Source organism: Barbus barbus (assembly GCF_936440315.1).
Source record: "Barbus barbus genome assembly, chromosome: 14".
NCBI lineage: Eukaryota > Metazoa > Chordata > Actinopteri > Cypriniformes > Cyprinidae > Barbus > Barbus barbus.
Window position 1 is genome coordinate 2,789,470 of NC_136742.1, and position 21,374 is coordinate 2,810,843.

The 21,374-nt window shown below is 37.8% G+C and overlaps 2 protein-coding genes across 2 annotated transcripts; one reads left to right on the forward strand and one right to left on the reverse strand.

Annotated features, from left to right (window-relative positions):
* The first annotated feature begins 136 nt into the window (after nt 1–136).
* On the forward strand, nt 137–16,051 carry LOC306879794 (uncharacterized protein). The gene is made up of 3 exons (XM_079432983.1): nt 137–302; nt 13,639–13,716; nt 13,915–16,051. The coding sequence occupies exons 2-3, from the start codon at nt 13,656–13,658 to the stop codon at nt 14,514–14,516; spliced, it is 663 nt and encodes a 220-aa protein (XP_079289109.1). The 5' UTR covers nt 137–302; nt 13,639–13,655; the 3' UTR covers nt 14,517–16,051.
* On the reverse strand, nt 14,521–20,840 carry LOC306879930 (cyanocobalamin reductase / alkylcobalamin dealkylase-like; the record flags this gene model as incomplete). The annotated part of the gene is made up of 5 exons (XM_079433164.1): nt 14,521–14,610; nt 18,369–18,521; nt 18,850–19,044; nt 19,300–19,365; nt 20,835–20,840. The coding sequence occupies 5 exons, from the start codon at nt 20,838–20,840 to the stop codon at nt 14,521–14,523; spliced, it is 510 nt and encodes a 169-aa protein (XP_079289290.1).
* Nucleotides 20,841–21,374: the final 534 nt, after the last annotated feature.

Consider the following 21,374-nt stretch of genomic DNA (forward strand, 5'->3'; position numbering starts at 1 on the left):
TATCCTTCATGAGGATGAAAGGCCAATCAGAGTCCGACACAACATTGCGTCACATTAACCGCCCTTTGCGCCCCGCCCCAATGCTCTGGTTGGCTAAGAGCTTCGCATAAGCGGCCTGCGATTGGACAGATAGGACGCCGATCATAAAGTCCAAACAGAGTTAACAGACGGAGGAGCGGGAGCACATCAAATTAAAAGAAGCAGAAGAAGAAGGATGCACCTTTAATTTGGTTTGTCATCCACCAATAACATTTAAAGAAGGAAAAAGAAGCACAGCGTTCATGTAGCAGGAGAACAAACAGGTAGGAGTGAATTCTACATTCAGAAATGTATGTTTTATAACAAGAAAATTATTTTTTTCCCCGATTTCTTTAAAGACAGGAACCACTATTTGAGTAACGTTACTCTATCGTTTTCCGTAAATACACTGAATTCATAATTCCTTCAGTTGACATGCTCTTTGTACTACGCTCATTAATAAACTGTGTGTGTGTGTGTGTGTGTGTGACGTAATATGGAGGAGCAAACCTGCAAAAATAAAATCAATCAATCAATAACTGTAATAACAGGACAATAAATAAAGGTATAAATTACTTGATAAATGCAATTGATTTTTAATTAAATGTAGTCCTGAATTTGTTTTTGTATTACTTTATTACCCCTTTATTGTAAAAACTGTTTTTTTTTATTTATTTAATTAATTCTTTAAGTTTATTGTTATGCATTCGTTTATTTGACTTATTCTCACATGTATTTTTTTCCATATTTTATATTTTCGTTTATTTAATTTTTGGGCGGGGGTTCATAACAGGGTTCCCACGCTTCTTGAAAGTACTTGAATTTCCGACATATGGATTCAAGGCCTGGAAAGTACTTGAAAACAAACATAGGTCCTTGAAAGTGCTTGAATTAAATTTAAAATAAATTTAGTTTATGGCGCTATTTCAAAATGGTCCTATATGTGCTGTCAAAGACCGAACGAAACGGCACAAATAATTGTGGTGGAGATGGGGTAGTGCGAAAAAAAACTGTGTTGATGTGCAGCCTAGAGTTTTCTTGAGCCGCTCCCGCTGAGTGTCTGACCATTACCGCCCGCTCCTGCAAACATTACTAATATTGTATATCATTTTCGCGCTATTAATAAGTGAAATCACATCTGAATGAGCGCTCGCAGTTCACTTTCACTTTCGATTACACGATCACGCACACTCTGTGTAAAGTGAGCACATCTTTACAGTGCGTGAATAATTATTAGACACGTTGATATTCTGATCATATTTATTTCCAAGAACATTTTACCGATTCCAAACCACATCAATCTTAATAACTACTAATAATTTTGTAATTAATCATTTATAAGTGATATATAATTGTCCATGAAGAAATATTCAAAACTAATGCAATACAGAAATTGTAAAGTTAAGACATGACCATTGGTCAGCGAAATGCTCATTGGTTACAGCGGGGTTAGACAAAAACAGGTGGAGAAGATCAGACAAAATAATTAAGAATTAATGTGAAGAATTAGGTTTAACCATCAAACATTTAGTCTCCAGCGCCACCATTTTCCAGAACTGCAACCTTCCTGGAGTCTCCAGAATTATTAGATGTCAGGTTCTCAGAGACTTTGCTTGTAAAAAATCCTAAAACAAATACCCACACTTAATGAGAATAACATGCTGAAGTGTTGTGAAATACATGAAGAGGCTTTATAGACGGATAAGTTGAGAGCAGTGTTAATTTTGACAGCAAATTTTGATTTAGTTTTAGTCATAGTCTTTTGACTAAAATGCCGTATAGTTTTAGTCATATTTTAGTCATCTGAGTTGTTTTTAGTTTTAGTCTCGTTTTAGTTCACTAAATATCATAAGATTTTTAGCGGACTAAATCTACAGTAAATTTAGTCGGCTAAAATCTAATGGGTTTAGTTACAGTGCATTTATTAAGCATTTCTCTCAAATTTCCAAACTCATTATATAGGTTTGATATAGTTTTGTTTATCATGATAGACTGCAATTTAACTGCGGTGACACACAACATGCCTTTGATCAAATCAAATAAAACCACTTCTCATAAAGAACAAGAACATGGTCTTCTTTTTAATGAAATACCAGTGGTTATATAGGCTAATTATGCATTCTTTATAACAACTTGTTTATCATTCTTTCAAGCAGACATATTTATTTCTATAAATACATTTAGATTAATCTTTAGGGCTACTAAAGTTTTTCAGTCAAGAGCAGCGAGTGATTGTATGTCTTTCTTTTGTTGCTTGATTAAGATCAATGACTCGGACAATAGCAACTGAATTAGGCTGCTATCCCTTTAAAACCGAATGCACGGTGATGGATGCAATGTAGGCCTACTGATACACGTTCTCCCTGCTGTTTACGTTCACAGCTGTGTTTACGTGAATACTCGTCAAAACGGACATTTCGACATCATTTTGTGTGTATTTCTCTGTTCATGCGACATGAACGAGTACTCGCGTGCTGTGAGACGGGCTTTCTGTGTGTGTATGCTTCAGTGTCTGCGCTCAGAAAACAGGACCGAATTGAGTTCTCTCTTGCGTCGTCAGATTTATGCATATGTCTGCTCTCCTCTTACTCCCACATATTGACATGTTTTATGCGCCGTGCAGCAAGTGTATTTTAGCTTATGTCCCGCCGGTTCATATGTTTGCATCTAACCTTCTATGCAGCAGATTCCTTCTGAATGAATCTCTTCCCAAATTGTCCCTCCCTAACATTTTAGATTAGATAGATAGATAGATTTGTCATAATTTTTGTCATTCAAAAAGAGTTTTCGTTCATTATCGTCTCGTTGTCGTCAGTGAAAAAAATGTTGTTGATGAAAATTATGATAAAGTATTCGTCAACGAAATTAACACTGGGTGACTCTTGATGGACCAGCACCACATCCTCTTGTACCACTGTTTGAAGAATTGATCTTCCAGAATAGCAGTTTTAGGAGCTCATTTTTAGTCAATCTCTGCAAGACAGACTTTTCATGATAGGAGATGGACTAAAAATGAACTCCCAAAACTTACTGCGACATGGAGCTAAGGAGGAAATTTAGAACTTGAAAAATAAGAAAAACTGCTTAGTGGAACGCGTTTACAGTTTAAAAGCAAATAGAAAGTCCTATTTTTTATTTTTCTTTATATTTCTTTTCTTTATATTTATTTGCAGATTTGCACATGTACAGTTTAAAATGTTCATGACATATAAAAAAAAAAAAATTGACATTTTGAGCAGCTGCATGTTTGAGCACCTGCATTCCTCTAGGTCAAAGATGAAAAAAATGGGATTTACAAAATAATTTTGACTTGAGTTGTTTATTAATGAGTAACGTCTCTATTGAGAGAACATGCTAATTTTTAATGTTAACAGGTTTACAGTGTTATTACAACATTTAACCACTTTTTATTAATTTAAAAATTGTGAAATTCTTTCAAATTTAAATCTTGTACAAGAACTACAGCAAAAAACAGTTTTGTTTTTTGTAGTTTGCTGTTTTTCTAAAAATATTTTAGAAATTGTATTTGAATATTACCAGTATTAACTTCAATGGATTTCATTAAATTCTTCGAACACGACTACTCAAAACGGTCTACATTTATGAAACCTACACATTCAAAACATTATTACTCTGAAATGTTTAATGTAAATGTTAAGTGTAAGTAAAATGTTTAGTACTGTAAGGTCTTTCATGACACTACATTCGCTGGCGTGTGAATTTGATAGGTGCTTGATATAAAATAAATGGTGCTTAAAAAGTCCTTGAATCTGGTGTTCATGAAAGAGTGGGAACCCTGTCATAACCATATCAAGTGTAAAGTATGGTTGATGCTTCACAAATAGCTAGAGTATGTTTGCTTATTGATGTTTTAGCAGCGCTTTATGCTGGTGATATGGATAAACTGTGTACGTGTGAACAACTCTACTTCACTTTGCTGCAGTCTGTACGCATTTTGGGCAGCAGGTGCGCAATTTGACCTCCAATTACACCAATTACGATTTGCAACTCTAAACTCCACAGAAAGCTGGTGATGGCCATGTCTATAACACCAAACAAGAAGAAAATCCTAAACCAGTGAAAAAAAAATTCCATTTCAGGGAAAACACTTTCCTCCTTAAATTGATTTCCAGGGACTTTTGTTTTAACTTTTATAAGGGCACATTGTCTCACCTTATTAAATGTCATCTTTAATGTGAATTCACATACTTATGCAAAGCAGGGCTGATAACAATCAAATTAAATCAATAAAAATCCATCTTTGCATTGCACAAGCAGCATCTGAAGTGCATTTAGATGTATCTGCTCAGAGATGACAGGAATGAATTTACACTGCAGTTACAATTGCATAAATAATGTTGCGAGATTAATACACTAAATATATTCAAAAGGAGGAAAAATAAGCGTCCGTCTCAAGTCTGCGTCGGTAGCCGCACATGGCATTTCAAAACCGGACTGTCTGACCTAAACCCCAACGGATGGTTCATCAAGCAAGAGGCATCTCTCTGCATCTAGAGGACGAAAAGCAAGGACGAGTTGGAGTAATAATTGTACTTAGGTGCTGTAAAAATACTGTACAACGGCCAGATAACTCATCTGAGCTGCTCTGTGTACAGCACTTCTTCAGTTCTTCTTCTGCAGTACTTTGACAGGATGCGATTTTGCAAGTAGTAAGAGAAAACTGACATAGCAGAAGACTATTACAGTAACAGCTGTCCATTTTGGAAACGTGGAAAAATGTGAAGTCACTGAAAAGTCCTGGATATTACATTCACCACAATACCAATATAAAGTATTATATATTTATTATTTCTAAATTTCATGTGGACCCTGAAAATGATACTGGCAATGTTGCACGTATGTTTATTACAGTAGAATTTTATATTGCGTAGATAAAAGCATACATTTTAACAAAAAACAGCTTGAGGTAATTTTTTAAATGTCCAATAATAGGAATTTTTTTGGGTTGAAAGTTAAAGGGTTAAGGCTGTTGTGGTTAGGACAGTCATGGTTTGCTAAATCATTTGTATCACAGGACTGCTTAAAGTAATTTACGTTAGACTGATAAAGAAACATGCATGAATGAGAAAATCAAAACAATACACATGCCTGATGCTAAAAAGAGTTATTAAACGGCATGAAAAAGTCAATGCTGCATGCGCACCATAAAGCCATCTGTCATGCTCAACTGAGTTCTCTTCACAAGGTTTTTCAGTAAATACACACAAAATTATGTCATAGAGAGTATTAACATAAAACATATTTGGTTACGTCTTTAATGTAAACAGTTGAAAATCAGATGCAAGTATATTGGATTAGGTCCTGACAGCAGCCTAATAAACCTGCTGCTGTCTGTGTGCTTAATGTTCATCAAACAAGCAAAGAAAAAGAGAAAATCACTCGCTGCTTTTCACTGCATAACTTCAGTAGCTTTAATAAAAATGAGTGTGTATTCTTATTGAATTCATACAATGAAGACTATGCACGATTTTATTTTTACATTTGATTATTCGGCAACAAACCTGTACCGACACTTAAGATATATTAATATTAGTGCTGTCAAGCGATTAATTGATTAATCACATCCAAAATAAAAGTTTTTGTTTACATAAGTGTGTGTGTGTGTGTACTGTGGATATTTATTATGTATATATATATATATATATATATATATATATATATATATATATATATATACACACACACACAGTGGTGTGAAAAAGTGTTGGCCCCCTTCCTGATTTTTTATGTTTTTGCATGTTTGTCACACTTTAATGTTTCAGATCAAACTAATTTAAATATTAATCAAAGATAACACAAGTAAACAAACATGCAGTTTTTAAATGAAAGGTTTTTTTTTATGTAGGGAAAACAAAATCCAAACCCACATGGCCCTGTGTGAAAAAGTGTTTGCCCCCCTCCCCCTGTTAAAACATACCTGTGGTTTATCACACCTGAGTTCAGTTTCTCTAGCCACACCCAGGCCTGATTACTGCCACACCTGTTCACAATCAAGAAATCACTTAAATAGGACCTGCCTGACAAAGCGAAGTAGACCAAAAGATCCTCAAAAGCTACACATCATGTTGAGATCCAAAGAAATTCAGGAACAAATGAGAAAGAAAGTAACTGAGATCTATCAGTCTGGAAAAGGTTATAAAGCCATTTCTAAAGCTTTGGGACTCCAGCGAACCACAGTGAGAGCCATTATCCACAAATGGAGAAAACATGGAACAGTGGTGAACCTTCCCAGGAGTGGCCGGCCGACCAAAATTACCCCAAGAGCGCAGCGACGACTCATCCAAGAGGTCACAAAAGACCCCACGACAACGTCTAAAGAACTGCAGGCCTCACTTGCCTCAGTTAAGGTCAGTGTTCATGACTCCAGCATAAGAAAGAGACGGGGCAAAAATGGCCTGCATGGCAGAGCTCCAAGACGAACACCGCTGCTGAGCAAAAAGAACATAAAGGCTTGTCTCAATTTTGCCAGAAAACATCTTGATGATCCCCAAGACTTTTGGGAAAATACTCTGTGGACTGACGAGACAAGTTGAACTTTTTGGAACTTTTCGAATCCACTGTGGGACACATTGGTGTCTCACAGTGGATTCGAACCCGGGTCTCTCACACCAAAGGCATGTGTCTTATTCACTGTGCCATCACCACCCATGAGATGAGTGGGCCAAAATTCCTCCACAGCGCTGTAACAGACTAATTGCAAGTTATCACAAACGCTTGATTGCAGTTGTTGCTACTAAGGGTGGCCCAACCAGTTATTAGGTTTAGGGGGCAAGCACTTTTTCACACAGGACCATGTGGATTTGGATTTTGTTTTCCCTTCATAATAAAAAACTTCATTCAAAAACTGCATGTTGTGTTTACTTGTGTTATCTTTGATTAATATTTAAATTTGTTTGATGATCTGAAACATTAAAGTGTGACAAACATGCAAAAAAAATAAAAAATCAAGAAGGGGGCATCACTGTATGTGTGTGTGTATATATTATATGAATTAGGGCTGGGCGATATATAAAAAAAATTGACATCTCGATATTTTCAAAATTTGTACGGTATTCGTTACATCTCGATATGTTTGCATTTGCTTTTAAATTGGCAAATTCTCATCCAGCACTCGAACCATCAGCACTGGAGCTCCTCAGGGCTGCGTACTCTCCCCACTGCTCTTCTCCCTCTACACCAACGACTGCACATCTAAAGACCCCTCTGTCAAGCTCCTGAAGTTTGCAGACGACACCACACTGATCGGCCTCATCCAGGACGGTGACGAGTCTGCTTACAGACAGGAGGTTAAGGAGCTGGCTGTCTGGTGCAGTCTCAACAACCTGGAGCTTAACACGCTCAAAACTGTGGAGATGATCGTGGACTTCAGGAGAAACCCCCCTGCTCTCCCCCCACTTACCATCATGAACAGCACCGTGACTGCAGTGGAGTCATTCAGATTCTTGGGCACCACCATCTCTCAGGACCTAAAGTGGGATATTCACATTGACTCCATTGTCAGGAAGGCCCAGCAGAGGCTGTACTTTCTTCGCCAGCTGAGGAAGTTCAACCTGCCACAGGACTTACTGAAACAGTTCTACTCTGCCATCATTGAATCCATCCTCTGCACCTCAATAACTGTCTGGTTCAGCTCAGCTACCAAATCTGACCTCAGAAGACTATGGAGGGTAGTCCGGACTGCTGAGCGAATCATTGGTACAACCCTCCCCACTCTCCAAGAACTGTACTTATCCAGAGTGAGCAAAAGGGCTGGTAAAATCACTCTGGACCCCTCACATCCAGCACACAACCTCTTTGAACTGTTACCATCTGGTCGACGCTACAGAGCTCTGAGCACCAGAACGACCAGACACAGGAACAGTTTCTTCCCTCAGTCAATACATCTCATGAACACTCAATAAATAAACGTAGAACACACAACTAATACATTATCCATTCACCACACTCACTTATTTTATTTTCTCATTTCTAATTTGCACATACTTCACCTGTACATACATAGTCGCCTATATTATATATTATATATTGTGTATTTTTTATTTTTTTTGCTGCTTTGTACATTGGTTATTGGCTATTTCCTGTTATTTTGTTTCATTACCTGTGTCCTGTCCTGTTACTGTCTTTCTGTTGCACTGTGGAGCTTCTGTCACTACAACAAATTCCTTGTATGTGTAAACATACTTGGCCAATAAAGCTCATTCTGATTCTAAATCATTAAAAAAAACATGATTTTCTTTTGCCACCATTTAAAAAAAAAAATAAACAACAACAAAAACAATTTAGATAGGACAGCTGTTGTTACAAAGTAAATACAAAATGTTTAGTGCAAATTTAAGCATTAAAAATCTAGATCAAGTGATCACTTACTGCTTTTTATTAAATGAACACATGTAACTGAAGTAATGCAAAACAAGTACAGAACGTGCATTCTGTCAACTTTTTTTAGTGCATGCAATTGACAATTTACACTGTGCAACTGGGGGAAATAATTAAACTGGGATAAGGTTTTTTTTTGTTTTTTTTCCTCCAAGTTTTTAGCTAAGAGCACAAATCTGTCAACTGTATCTGGTTTAAGAGAAGCTCTGTGGCATGAAATTTTAGGATACTCGCGTAACCCCGGTTCTCTGATAACATGAGTGAGGTATCTCCCTATGAGAATCACCTCGGGCGTGACCAATCCTGAAAGCACCAATTACACCATGTCTGTCGGTCGACAGACCAATCACGACAGTGATGAAGGAGTCCCGCCTCCCCAATATATACCACTGCATAACGGTCCCTACCTCATTCTCAGCATATCTCTTCCCCGTGCTACTGCAAGGAGGGAAGTGTGGAGAGATACCTCACTCATGTTATCAGAGAACCGGGGTTACGTGAGTAACCTAAAGTTCTCTTTCAACATTCTTCACTTAGGATGGAATGAGCCAACGAAGGCTCTGTAACATCCAGCCTATAAAATCTGACAAAAGTGTGTGGTGAAGCTCAACTCGCCGCCGCACAAATGTCCTGAATTGAAACTCCCTTAAACAATGCCTACGAGGTAGCTAACCCACGGGCACTATGAGCCCTCAGCCCCTCTGGAGGACTTAGACCTATGCTATTATAAATCAATATAATAGCTTCCACCAGCCAGTGGGACAGGCGCTGACAAGAAATAGGTTTACCCTTATGAGAATCAGCCCATGAAACAAATAACTGATTACTCTTTCTTAATCCTTTCGTCCTGTCCATGTAATGACACAACGCAGGAAAAAGGCAGGGGATGAAAAGCCAGTAAATCCACCTGTTTACAAGCAAAAGCTGACTCACTCACTTTAGGCACAAATGCTGGATTAGTCTTGAGAGAGATTCGCGAGAAAAACATACAGGAGTTATGAACCGACAAAGCATGAAGTTCACTAACTAGTTTCGCGGTCGAAGGAGCCAATAACAAAGCAACCTTTAGCGAAAGGAGCTTTAAATCGATATTATCTATCGGCTCAAAAGGAGGCTGAGAGAGTGCGTTAAGGACCACAGACAGATCCCACGGCGGAATCAGCAGCTTTGAAATCCTATTCAGACGCCCTCATAAACCTGCACACAAGCGGGTTTATGAGGGCATGGCATGCAGAAATTGCAGCAAGATAAACCTTAACGGTAGAGAAGGCTCTGCCCTTAACTAAAGCCACTAGGGCTGTGCGATTAATCGAATCGCAATCGCGATTTGAGACGTTGCGATTTGCTAATCGTAAAGCCTGCGATGTGGACGCGATATTACTCTGTTCCAGAGCATTTGCATGACTGCCAGCCTTGAGTGAAAGTCTTACTAACCAACAGAATGAGCGCACCTCCGTTCTCCGCGATCAGCACTGCTCTAGCCAACTGTGTAAACGCCTACCATTGAAAAAGGGTCAGATTGAAAGTTAGGCAAATTAAAACTAAAGAAAAACGTATGTAACTTCAGCTTCAAAATGACAGACAACGAACAAAAAAGGTAATTTGCAAGAGCTGCGTCACAACGCATATCAAGAGCTCTCTTTCAGTACTGGAGAATAAAATATATGTTTTTATTAGTAGGCTACATGAACCTTATCTTACACATTTTATCTCCCAACAGATTAATTTGAAATAAGCTTATAATGCATGTTCGCTAATTCAGAAGACCGTACACACAGCCCGTGTCTCTGAATGCTTCTCATAGTCGCTCCGCTCTGCCCCACGCTGCGCGTCTCCCACATCTCCGTTTACACGCAGCCTGTCTCGTAATGCTCTTTATACTCACGGTCTCGCACCCGGTTCTGCTCCGCAAGTCTCTCACGAGCGCATCTGGTAATATGGATGAGGCCTGAAGCACGAGCGCAACCTGTGTCAACTCACGCCTGGCTCCGCGTTTAAAACAAATGTAAATAACTACTTGCCAATTTCACTTGGATGAAATTAAACATTCAGAAAATTTCCCACTTGTTCTTAAAATCCCAAATACTTAAAAATGAATGAATCAGCCCGCGTAACATGTAATACTTTAATAATTGACTAAAGAAATACAGTTCTTTTATAGAAAAAAATAAACAAATCTTTCCTGTGAAATTCAGTAATTCTGTAAAAGTAGTAATACCATTATAATCTTCCCTGCAGAAAAAACAAAACGCACAAAAACACAGTAGAAAATGTAAAGGATTTAAGGGTTATAATGGGAATTGTATTGGTTTTAATGGTGTCTGCTGGTATTTGATGCATTCTATTGGTGGGATGTAATCAAAGTCTCTTTATATAGTCTTTGATGTAATCTAGCAGATGGCAACCGATAGAACAACAGTAATTCCTATTGGAATAATGTCCAAAACAAAAAAGGAATTTTGTAATGTTTTTTTATGGAAACTGTAAGAATTTCTGTGATGGTTTCTATTGTTTTTGTTTTGTTTTTTTGCAACATTGACAATATTGAGCTGAAGCTTAACTTTGCAAATTTAAAATCGCAAATCAAATCGCAATCACAATATCTGTCAAAAATATCGCAATTAGATATTAGTCTTTAGACAAGATCATAGACCTGCATGCATGCGGACGAGAGGGATCTTTTCCTTTCGCTGTGCTGCTGGATGGGTTCGCAGTCGCCATAACAGAGATGCGAACACCGAGAGATTAACGAGATCACCACAACGTGCCTCTCGATAACGGGTCTTACAGCAAATTATTCCCGTAAATGCGGGAACAAAATGCTATCATTATACAATTCTCTATAATTCTCTATGCTGCACGCAAGTTCAGGCTAACTCAAAAACTTGCGTACACAAGCTCAGACCTGACGTGAGATTTGATCGTAGCCACCGCTCGCGTCCATATTCATAAATTCCAAGTTTTGCGTAGAAACGACCATAGGAATTTCCGGTCGTACGTTCGTTTCGTAAATGAGGCCCAATCAGAGTATGTGAGTGGAGCGGTGTGATTGAGCGGATTCTTAAAAGTCGGAGCGTCGTGGTTTTCACTCGCTCCACTTCTCCATCACGAGTACAATTCATGCCAACGACCCGTAATATAACTGCATATTTAACAAGAATTCACATGTTAAACACATTTAGCTAGCTAGATAGAAAAGGATAACTCAAATCAGAAAGAATGTGAAGACTATGATGACTGCAGTGGACATGAGCGGGAAGTTATATTTCTCAAGGAATTTATTTGTTCCTTCTGAATATTTTCAGCTGACAGCTGACTTTTCTCAGAATTTTGTGATATAAAGAGTTAAAGTCATAATTCTGAGATATAAACTCGCAATTCTGAGAACATAAAGTCCAGTTTTGCTTGCATTTTTCATCATATAATATCTTAAATTATCCTTTGCCTGGGTTCTGGCCCGCCATCTAGTGGTGAGAATTTCTTTTGGCCCGATGCCAAACTTACTTGCCGACCCCTGATCTATGGGAATACACACATGCAGGCAAATAGTGTTTCTTTACAAAGAGACATCGCCAACTACTGGCCTGGCACGAAGAATACAGTGCTTTCAGACATTTTTGTGCATCCATGTGAACGGGGATCGATTTGACAATGTTGTCGTATGCAATAATACAGAACTTCAAAAAGACAAAGGAAAAGCTTTTCTGTTTTTAGGACAATTGTCATGTAAGCACACCCTTATGTTACGTCCTCATGTTAGGAAACGGCGGTTATGTTTCTTTTCTAGATATTAATGCATCTTTAGTGTTACAATACTGCTCAGAATTTTCTTTTCTTAAAAATTCAGTTTTCAAGCTGTTTGAACAAAAATGTGTGTACACATCCATCCTATAATGATAAAAATCCACCCAGTGTTTTCCTCTTTTTCAATTCAGGCTGCTCTAAGATTCCTGTCAGAATGACGTAGTTCTGCACAGGCCCTCCCCACGATAGTTGATTAACAAGACCGTCTTACCTTAGACCCGACCTGAGTGAGCTGTTATCAGTCCTCCATTGTGTTGACTCTGGTGCAGGGGAAGACAAGAATGTCTTAGATTAACCGATTGAAGTGTTTAGTTGTTGGATGTAATAATGAATATAGCAGTCATCATTTACTCCCGACATCTGAGCCGCTGAAGATGCAGAGGATTAGCATTACTTTAGTTTTTAAGTGAATGCACCGATCCCCGATCTACATAAATGCATCTATGTTCGCGCAAATCATTCGTGATCTAGCTTTATCAATAGAAGAAGTGAGTATAAGGGTTTTTTGATGACTCTTTGCAAATCGACTTCCCTAATAACGTGCTAGTTAGCCAGATTCGCAGCTAAAGTAAACAGTACTGCTCGTCACTCCACGGAAGAGAGGGGCGGAGTCAGCAGAGCTCATGGGCATTTAAAGGAACATGGACTAAAAAACGGCTTGATGAAAACAGAGCTGATTTTGACAGGGTAAAGGTGTTTTTTACACTACCATTGAGAACTTTTAACCAAAGTATGTTATAGACTTTTCATTAAGACCCTAAAGAATCATATCAAATGGGCATCCGATGACCCCTTTAAAGAAATGTAATAATTTTATTAATCAGAAATGCATTGAATTGATCAAAAGTGACAGTAAAGACATTTATAATATTACATAAGATTTATATTGCAAATAAATGCTGTTCTTTTGAGCTTTCTATTCATCTGTAAATCCTGAAAAATTAAATGTATCACAGTTTTCCACAAAAACATTGGGCAGCAACTGTTTTCAGCATTGTTAATAATCAGAAATGTTTCTTGAGCAGGAAATCAGTATATTAGAATGATTTCTGAAGATCATGTGACACTGAAGACTGGAGTAACGATGCTGAAAATACAGCTGCAGATCACAGGAATAAATTACAGTTTAACAACTATTCACACCAAAAAAAAAACAGATATTTTAAATTGTAACAATATTTCAGATTACTACAGATTTTATTGTTTTTTATCTAAAAAAAAACAAATACAGATTTAGTGAACAGAAGAGACTTCTTTCAGAAACATAACATCTAGTGAGAATGGGGTATATGGTTAGTGAGTGACTAAATTGTTAATTTGATTAAACTAAGAGAAAATCAAGTTTAGAGTGAAGCCATTTAAGATGCCAGAATTCATGTGATTTAGTAGCATGTGTTCTGAATGCTCTTGTGTTTCCAGATGAAGCAGTTCATAAAATGATACAACCAAAGGAGGAATATGAAGATATCATAGAGCCTTGTGGAGTGAAACCCGAAGGTGAGTGACGGATCAGATCTGGACTAACGTCTGTTCTCACTGGATTCTGGAGCTCATGTTGCTCGCTCAGCAACTACTAGATGAGTATAGACTAAATTGAGTTTATTTAGTGTACTATTTATAATGCATACTTTTTTATTACATTTATCAGCAATAAAATACATTTCATGGCATTGAATGTTTACATTGTACTTGTAGAACTTCTCACAATGATTCATGAAGAAGAAGAAGAGGAGGAGGAGGAGGAAGAGATGAGAGTTTCAGCGCACAAGCGTCACTATTGCAGGGAGTGTGGGAAGAGCTTCAGCGTGCGAGCGCGCTTCAGACGACACATGCGCATACACACCGGAGACAAGCCCTACCACTGCTCACACTGCCAGCTGTGCTTCACGTCTCAGGAGAACCTGTCCGAGCACGCACAGAAGCACTCCGGCCAGAGACCCCACCGCTGCTCGCAGTGCGGCAAGGGCTTCTTCAGACCGGGGAGGCTGGAGATCCACCGGAGGATCCACAGTGGAGAGAAGCCCCACGGCTGCGCTCAGTGTGAGAAGAGCTTCAAGAGCGGCGAGGAGCTGCAGCGGCACATGCTCACACATACAGAGAAGCAGCACCACTGCTACCAGTGCCACAGGAGCTTCAGGAGGAGCAGCCATCTGCGCAGACACATGCGCACACACACCGGAGAGAGGCCCTATGGCTGCACACAGTGTGAGAGGAGCTTCGCCCGGCCCGAGCACCTCCGGGGCCACCAGCTCAGAGTCCACCCACACCAGACGCACCGGCCCGCTGCACACACCTGAGCGCTCACTGCAGCTTTACCTTCAGTGCTAAAACACCAGCACTGCATCTCCAGTTGGCCTTGATGTAGAACTCTGGGTACATGAGAAGAGTTTTCTATGCAAACAATACAAATCTATCAAAAACTGATACAGTTGCATGAGTGAAAAAAGAGATTCATCTGATTTGGGTTACCTGGTGGCGTTTATTTGCATTATTAAAACAGAATCTTTTATTATTATTATTCATTGGCATGAATAGAATTTTTTATTTTGAAATGACATTGAATGTGTTAGTGTTAGTGTCTGGTGTGGAGTCTAACCTTTTATGCATTTTATTCTATACTAGAACTGCACACTTGTACAGGAAAAGGGTGTCTTTTCTGAGCTATGAATGCGGCTAGTACTAATAATGAGGAGCAGTGTTAGGGAGTAACTAGCTAAAATTAGCAATGCCATTAACTTTACGGCACTATTCAGATGCATGACAGCATTGTTTTTGATCCACTTCAGGACATCTTATTTCATAATCACTTCTATTGTCTTTGAAATGTGATTCAAGTGATCCTACCTGACAAGAATTTAATAAATAATAAATAATTTGTTTTATTTGTCACATACACAATTATACAGAGTATAACCAGCAGTGAAATTTGTGCTCTGCATTTAACCCATCCAAGTGTACACTCAGTAGTGAACATACACCTGGAGCAGTGTGCAGCCAATGCTGCGGCGCCCGGGGAGCAGTTGGGGGTTCGGTGCCTTGCTCAAGGGTCTCACCTCAGTCGTGGTATTGAGGGTGGAGAATTTATGCTAAATAAAATACTTTATTAATAAATTAAATTGGAATGCGTGCCATGTATTAATGACACATCTGTAATGATAAAGTTATATATTAATTGCAATATCAAAACACACTACAGTTAAAATCATAATCAAGTAATTTACATGTACAGCATGGCAAAAGATTATTAAAACGAGATGATTTAAAATATACTTTAAAGTAAAACATAATTTGACATTTGTGCACTTCTCAAAACCTTAAGTGTGTTCATGAAAGTTTTGCTTTTTGAGTACACTTAAGTGATTTTATTTCATTAACATTATATTATCTGCAAGTACATAAAAAAAATCTTTATTTGAAGTTCACACATTCAATACTACTTGTGAAAACAGAGCGAATTTAAAACTCTCTAAACAAGGTTAATCCCAGCAAACACAGAACATTCCCCTAATGTTAGTTTTTGGTTCCTGTTTGAGTTCTTTTGAAAGTTGTTTTTAGGTTATATTTTTTGTAACCATAAAATAATGTTTCCAGAATGTTGCATATGGTGGTTATTATGAAATAACCAAAAAAAATAGCCTATAGAGAACGGTCCCTGATGGTTATTTTTAGGTCATTTAAAAAAAAATTGAATTAAAGTTTCAGATAAATTGAAGGTTGAAGTGTTCCTTTATGGGTTAAGAAAATTCTCCTACTTCTAAAGCTATAAATTAATGAAAATTATTCATATTTATATGAAATTAATTCAAATATGATTAAAAGATGAATATGAGACAAAACTACAGAATGTCACATTTTATTATTGGATGATTCAACACATAGATGTTTTAGCAGCTAAGAAGTTCAGCACTTTTAGAGTTTCATCCCTCTATCTGATGAGAGCATAAGTATTGGAGCAGTTGCCTCTCAGGTCTTTCTAAGTGATCAGCTGTGTCCTGTTGCATTAATTCTTCAGATATTAAAAGCAGGGAATGTGTCGTATCAGTTATATCCATTGCTTCTGCATTCTGAATCCTGCATTCGATGATGACACACACAAACCAGGATGAAGATGAGGGAGGGGACTTTGAGAGAAAAGCAAGCAATTTGGATGCTAAAAGAAAAGAGGAAGTCAGCTAGAGCTCTAGCGAAAACAAAGGGCATGGAGAAATCAAGAGTTTAGAAACCACCAGCAACCAACAACTGCCTGATCGGCTGAGAAAACAACAGTAGTTGATGACAGACAAATCATAAAAGCTGTGAAAATGAACCCTAAAAGACGTGTCTGTAAAATCACCAACAACTTCCAGAAAGCTGGGTGATGCTCTGACAATCTACTGTCCTCAGGAGACTTTGACACAGAATTACAGATGCTACACAGCAAGATGCAAACCTCTGACCAGCACCAAAAATAGAAAGGCAAGATTAGAGTTTGTAAAAAAGCACAAAGGTGAGCCAGAAGAGTTTTAGGAACTGTGTTTATGGACCGATGAGACAAAGATGAACCTTTATCTAAGTGATGGAAAGGCAAAAATGTAGAAAAAAAAAGGGAGCTGCAAATGAACCCAAGCAGTAATGGAGAGAGAGTTGGACTTTTAACCCGAAGGTCGTGGGTTCAAGTCTCAGGTCCGGCAGGGATTGTAGGTGGGGGAGTGAATAACCAACACTCTCTCCGCCTCAATACCACGACTGAGGTGAGACCCTTGAACAAGGGTCTCAAATTTCCAGACTTTTCCATACATTTTTAGATTATATTTGCCATCTGATAATCTGTTAAGTACATAAGTTACATTCTGACTATGTATGCTATTATGTTGCCAAATAATTGTTGGGATACTGTATTTAGGTACAGCAGCTCACAGAATTCAATGAACACCAAACCTAGAAAAAATTCAGCATGTGCAAATTTTATAAAAACCGCAATTATAATATACAGGATTTGTTATAGTACTTGTCAAAAGCTTGGAAACGTTTTAAATGAAGTCTCTTCTGCTCACAAAGCTGCATTTATTTGATGGGGAAAAAAAACAGTAAACTGTAAAAACCGTAATATTGTGAAATAGTATTACAATTTTTAACATTGTAAACTGTAATTTATTTCTGTGATGCGCAGCTGTATTTTCAGCATCATTACTCCAGGCTTCAGTGTCACATGATCTTCTGAAATCATTCTAATATACTGATTTTCTGCTAAATTATTACAATTACTACTATTATTAACTATTATCAATGAAAAAAAAAAACATTTTCTGCTTTACATTGAATAGAAAAAAAATACCAAATGTTAGAATTAGACATATTACCTGAAACCAACAATCGGTCAAATATTCTGAAAAAAAATAATATATATTTTGCTATATTGCCCATAAGAAGTGTTGGTTTCTGAGAAATGAAGTGAGATTATGATTAAAACAAGCACAAGTATCTTCCAATGGGCTCAGAAAAATCAGCTTAATTCAATGTGAAAACAGTTTTTTTTTATACCACATTGAGATATTTGTTCATGTTTTCAGCAAACTTAATTTTTTTGAGTTTCTCAGAAAGCTTGACTTCATATCTTTATTTTGCATATCAAGTAAATGTATCTTGATTTAGAAATGTTTAGAAATTTGTATTGGAAACCATTTTTTAGTGTGTATGCATTGACTATGAATGTAAGATCTGCTCTGATTTAAGACCACTTTAAGGCCTTAATTTGTGGGAAATTGAGAAGGCGCAAATTGAGACCTATTCAAAACCCGCACAAACCCTCCTCTCAGTCCATTTCGGCGCAGTTTAAAAATGCAGGACCTGTGTTTATATTGCACTCTTTAATATATGCACATGCAGGATATTATGCTACGAGTCTATCCACACAAACTGTGTCTAATCAATGTTCTTTTTACATTGTCACATTTAATTAATTGCATATAATTTTTGCTGATAAAAGTCACAATTCACAGACAATATTGTTACAGACAAGCAATGCACTGAATAGACATTACCAGAAGTTGCAATATGTTGCTGCATAAGCCTGTGTAATCAATTCGTTGTCTGATTAATCACAGCTAAATATTTCAATCGAATGAGTCATAATGATACCCAGACGAAAGGGTCTGTCAATCAGCACTGACCTGATCACCCCACGGTGGACTGTGGATATCTGATTTCTGGTAGTAATATGCTGCTCCTGATATGTGGGCCGCAGTCTGGGCAAGAAACTTGGGTCTTCTGCTGGGCAACATCTCATAATCATAACTGACATCTACTGACTGATTTGGAAAACACTGAATACAAAAACAGTGAGATTAAAATGATTGGATAATGGAGTGATGCACTCATGTTATGACAGGAGAGTAGAAAACTGCGGTTAAGGCTAGAAGGGATACAGCTAAAATTACTGGGCATGCACACATCAATATAGTGTAATTTTTCCTTACACTGTACAAAAATAAATACAGTTTTTGCATTATTTTAAGGGGTAGGTTTAGAGTTGGGGTTATGTGTGGACGTTACTAAACCACAATCTAACAGGTAGAAAATTGTATTTATTGTTAGCTTCCGGTTTTTGCAGCATCCCTTTTAGCCACAAGCCAAATCTGCTTTGCAGCACACCAGAGAGACAGAAGACGAGACTGTGTGAGCGGTGCACTGATCTACGGGGTCTCTGACAGCCTCACAGCACTGGCTCTGTAAGAAGGAGAGGAATGAGCGCTCAAACATGGATGGTATGCTCAGGAGCACCAGAGCCAGAGTGTCTGGGTATGACAGGTGATGAGCATAAGACACCACTGCATTGTACCAGCCAACCTACAACAAAACACAAACACTGGGAGCTCAGTCAACACTTCTAGTGCTTGCATCCAGAGCTCTATACACAAGCACTCATATTTATGTGGTCTAAACTGTTCCCACTTATCTGTCAGTGCACAGGTGATTTTGACGGCTTATGAATAGATGAACAGAACATGATAAAAATATGCACCACTGCAATATAAAGACTTTGAATGCTTTCATTATTGGGAATGTTTGTTTTTATTATGTTAGTGGAGTCGGACATATTACTTTGAAAGGATACATTTCAAAACCTTGTGCTTTTAACGACTCACGGAATCCCCCTCCCTCCAAAAGCTAAAGAGGTGAGTTTCAAGATTCTAAATGAGTTTTACCCTACTAACGAATTTTTAAGATTAAAATTTAATTTTGATGTAAACAACTGTGTTTTCTGTGAAACAAGTATTGAAACGCTAGATCATATGTTTTTTTTTTGTGTGATACGATACAATTTTTTTGGAGAGAGGTATATAACTGGTTATGTTCCAGAGGTATTGTTTTCCCTCCTTTCGATGTGAAGATAGTCAGGTTTGGTATTTTTTTGGATAACAAAGATTTTGAATTTGTTATTAATTTTCTGATTTGTGGTGGGAGGTTTTTTATTCACAAATGCAGATGGTTTAAATCTAAACCCAACTTTAGCCAATGGTGTAATGAGGTTAAACTCTTATATAAATCGTTAAAATTTGTCAAGAATAAGAAAGCCCTTAAGTTGGTATCTTTATTTGATTTGTATAATTTAATTTAAAAGCCCTCTTTGTTGTATTTATTTTGGAAGCATCTTATGTTCTCCTTATATTGTTATGTATTTAAGTTTTTTTTTTTCATATTCTTGGTTATGCTCAACTAAGGTTGTAAAGTTCTGATTTATTCTGAAGGTGATTATGTTCCTTGTTTGTGTGTAAAGTTAAAATAATAATAATAATAAATAAATAAAAAGTTCCTATAAGATCCTCCACGCATCTTTCTTGGGATTTATGGCGCATTTGCGCCGCGCGCTGGAGCGGAGGGTGAAGCGTCGCTCTCTATAGTGCTTTACAGCGAGGACGTGGCTTAGCGTGAGGAAAACAAAACCGAAGTAAAATAATGACAAATGTCTTTGAAACGAAAAAGCATGTAACTGCACAAACAAACAAAAAATCATTGCATTAACGTTGCATTTTAATGCATTGTATTTTTAGGACTGTGAATAATTCAGTTTATATATAGGCTATTGTATACAATCATATTGTATACAATCAGGAAAATATTTTAATTTAAGGAAAGTGTTCAGTTAGTGGACACTGAAAGTGCCCAATTTTAATTCCTTACAGAAAAACGAAAATGTAGGACTTAGCACTCTGAAATTTACATTTGTGGGGAAAGAAAGAAATAAAGAAAAAGAAACAGGACTAGAAAAAAGGTCCTATTGTGATGACCAAATAAAATATCTTTGTATAACAAAGAAAAAAAGTGATAAATTCCCAGAGGAGATTGGAAACCGAATCATCTTCGAGAACGGTGTCATTACAGTTGCAAACTCTCGTGGAGTGACGGGAATATTCTACTTTTCAAAAACTCTGAAAACTCAAAAAAGACCCCTAATAAACATCTGTTCTGCATGTATAAAATAAGAGACAAGGAGATAGAAAGAAAAGGGAGGAGGGAGGACAGACGGGGAGAGTGGGGACGGTTGCAACACTTTTTGCATTTCCTTTAGTTTCTCACAGACTGTATTACAAAGCCAAAATTGAAATACAATAAAGCCACATCTATCGGCTACTCACCCACATTGCTGCAACATGTGTACATACGAGAAAGCCAATTAGTCACCAGAAGAGACGGACGGCAGCTCGCGTAAGTGTTTTGAATACTTGGTCGCAGTTCTGTTGTTTAAATTATTTACTTGCTGCTAGGAAGGCATAGTTTGTTTCCTACCTATTTCTACTCTGCATTTTCGTTGAGGTTTTTCTGTTTGATTGCACTTACTGGTAATTAGAATAATTTGCGCCTCAGATGAGAACGAGCCTGTGTGATTGTGCAAAGTGTTAGTTTCGTCTTGAGCTATTAGCAGTCCTACCTTATTGGCTGGGCTGATCAGAAGCTGGCCACAGCTGTTTTCACTCTAGTTTCCTAGACTGTATTTATTTGATGTCCGAGCGCTGACGCGGAAGTGTTCAGCCGTCGTGCTCAGCCTCCTCGTGTAAAGACCAAGGAGTGTAAAGACAGACGACTTTTTCCTGCGCGACTTTGACCGAGCAACGACACCGAGTGCACACTTAAGTATCGTTTTTATCTTCCCTCACACTTTCCTATCCTCTATCCTT

Coding starts and splice junctions, on each gene's coding strand:
- LOC306879794 (XM_079432983.1), top strand. CDS start 13,656: ATGATACAACCAAAGGAGGAATATGAAGATATCATAGAGCCTTGTGGA. Junction 13,717..13,914: donor TTGTGGAGTGAAACCCGAAG/GTGAGTGACGGA, acceptor TTGTACTTGTAG/AACTTCTCACAATGATTCAT.